Here is a 2,829-nt window from a genome sequence, read left to right as displayed (position 1 = left end):
CTTGATCGACATGATTTTCCCCATAACATTGATTTGATAGACTGAGATTTCTCGAAGAGGCGTGTTGAGATGCTCAAGCTTCACACTGTTTTCTCGGGGCCCGCGGACCACGGGCAGGGCACGTGCACGGAACGATGAAGATGGAGGTCTTTGGCTACATACCGGATCTTGCATACGCGAGCATTTTGCCACGACCGTATGCATGTTGCCACACGCACACAACGTTCGGGACCGGGCGATTGGGCCATGCAACGATGTAGACTCCCAGCCAGTGGAAGGGTCAAGCTTTCTGAGATGGCGCATTCATGTCCTGGGAATAGAAATGGTATTCGTAGTGCATATCGGTCGTAGCCTTCTTGCTGGCGGTGTCTCCCTTGTTACCTCGGTTGGTACTTCGAGACAATCTATGTGGGAGAGACGTGGCAATATGAGATCTGGCTCGTTTACCTCTGTTTACCGGATGATCCCTTTGGGACCACCATGATCCACATATATTCCCATATATTAGGCTCCCCTCCCTTCGCTGTCCGTTCCTTTTCGTCTCTGATTCAGCGACGAAACCCTCGACGGGGTATCAATTGACAATGAGTGCGAGAAGACCCAAGGATGTCGAGCTATCTGACGATATTGATTTCATCAAGACACCCGCAGCTAAGCCCTCAGAATTTGAAACCGGCGAAGACTGCGGGATTGCCTTGACCAATGTGAGTCCCTGTCGTTGTTAACTACCTGATCAAAAGCTTGCTAAATCCCCCGGAGTCCCCAGCCATTCACAATGCTCCGTTGCCAGCCGACGGTGCTGGAAACGAGAGCTTCTCCAACCTCCTATTAGCGGGGGCCCTCACCGGAGTCCCCAGTCTTCTCACCTTCCTGCTGGGTGGTGGAGTGAAAACGTTCGTGTTCCTTGCCCTCCTTTCGGTCCTTCCTGTCTTGGTGGCCTTTTGGACGTGGACTTCTACCTGCAGTCCACGCACCAACAACAAAGTAAAATTGCCTGGCCGAAACGTTGAACATTATGTGACCTTCAAGCGCGAAGAGGATCGGTCGAGATGGCAGGGGAAAAACAAGATCCCCATGCAGACCTTCGCTGAAATGTACTTGGACGGCTTGGTGGATTTTAACGGCGACGCACTCGACGTCATGGAATACCGGCACGATTGGGCGAACTTCGCATTTACCTGGCAGTTGTTCAAATTCATCGTTTTCACCTTCTTCATCAATGTTATCTTCCACACGAAGGCCCAGGATGAGGAGCAGATCCGCCCCAATTACGACCGCGGCAATGACCATTACGCCTGGTTCCTCGGCCCTCGTATGATCTACACCTCAGGAATCATCTCGGATCCGGAGCAGGAAGAAACCCTGGAGGAATTACAGGATAACAAAATGGCGGTCGTCTGTGAAAAGATTGGCCTGAAAGAGGGCGAGACGATGCTGGATATTGGCTGCGGCTGGGGAACCCTGGCCAAATTCGCCAGTCTAAATTATGGTGCCAAAGTGACTGGACTCACCATTGCGGAGAACCAGACCGCTTGGGGCAATGACGCTCTCCGGAAGGCCGACATCTCCGACCAACAGAGCCGGATCCTCTGTATGGATTACCGCGACGTTCCCCGCGCGCAGTATGACAAGATCACGCAATTGGAAATGGGCGAGCACGTCGGTATCCGGAGACTTACCGGATTTTTTCGCCAGTGCTATGACATGCTCAAGGACGATGGAGCCATGTACGTTCAGCTTTCTGGCCTGAGACAGGCATGGCAGTACGAGGATTTTATCTGGGGCTTGTATTTGAACAAGTACATCTTCCGTGGTGCGGATGCTTCGACTCCTCTGTGGTATTACGTTAAGTGTTTGGAACAAGCTGGATTCGAGGTCAAGGGGTGAGTCATGACTGGATGCATTTTCTTGATTGTACGGACATTGACGGCGGACAGGATTGATACTGTCGGTGTCCACTACTCTGGAACGCTCTGGAGATGGTACCGTAACTGGACTGGAAACGTCGAAGCAATCGAGGCCAAGTATGGACCAAAATGGTACAGGGTGAGTGTATTCTTTGGTTTGTTCTTTTGTTGTGATTAAGCCTAATTCTCGATAGATTTGGGAACTCTTCCTCGCCTGGTCCGTCATCGCTTCTCGCCAAGGTTTCGCCACCTGTTACCAGATGGTTGTCGTTAAGAATCTGAACTCGACGCATCGAATTAACGGGGTTTCCACTCAGTTTGGCCTGGCGGGTGCCCTCGACGCCAGCAAGAAGGCGGGCAAGTCACGGCTGCCTTGAAGAGATGGTTGGTGTTGTGAACTGCCCATCGAACGCATCATCCCCGGCTTCATAGCTGGTGGTGTAAAGGCTGGTGATGGAGTTGCTTGTGTCATTGACGACAATTAGAGGCTCAATTCCGCTTTCTGTTTGATGTACTTTCTGCACTGCAATACAATGGTAAACCCATTTTCCCTGTGCTATCACAACTAGTTTATATAACATGCTCTACATGCGAATATCACACGGGCGAATGTCACGAAATCGCTCCGCCGTGATTTCAACTCCAACATTTCCACCAATGCACATATATTCCATTAAAACTACTCAGAATCGCCTTCCTCAGACATCTCTACTACTATCTGACAGGAACTTGCATTGTGTCTGGCCTTTCCACAATTGTCACAGCGCCGCGCGCGTATCTCAGTCCGTAGTTGCCAACCAGCCCCATTGCATGTTTCCTTCTTTAGTTGTACCTTAACCTCTATTTGATCCCCTAATTCCTGAGCTTCCTGTATAGAACGCGATCCTCCTTTCCTTAGACGTATTTTTTAGCCCTCCGGCGT

The 2,829-nt window shown here is 50.8% G+C and overlaps 1 protein-coding gene across 1 annotated transcript; it reads left to right on the top strand.

Annotated features, from left to right (window-relative positions):
- Nucleotides 1-584: 584 nt before the first annotated feature.
- Nucleotides 585-2,284, top strand: EURHEDRAFT_382375 (S-adenosyl-L-methionine-dependent methyltransferase; the record flags this gene model as incomplete). Its single annotated transcript, XM_040779531.1, has 4 exons — nucleotides 585-704; nucleotides 760-1,883; nucleotides 1,938-2,046; nucleotides 2,102-2,284. The coding sequence occupies 4 exons, from the start codon at nucleotides 585-587 to the stop codon at nucleotides 2,282-2,284; spliced, it is 1,536 nt and encodes a 511-aa protein (XP_040633663.1).
- Nucleotides 2,285-2,829: the final 545 nt, after the last annotated feature.

The sequence above is a fragment of the Aspergillus ruber genome, assembly GCF_000600275.1.
Source record: "Aspergillus ruber CBS 135680 unplaced genomic scaffold scaffold00075, whole genome shotgun sequence".
NCBI lineage: Eukaryota > Fungi > Ascomycota > Eurotiomycetes > Eurotiales > Aspergillaceae > Aspergillus > Aspergillus ruber.
Note: the sequence above shows the minus strand (reverse complement) of the source record. Positions and strands in the feature narration are given on the sequence as shown.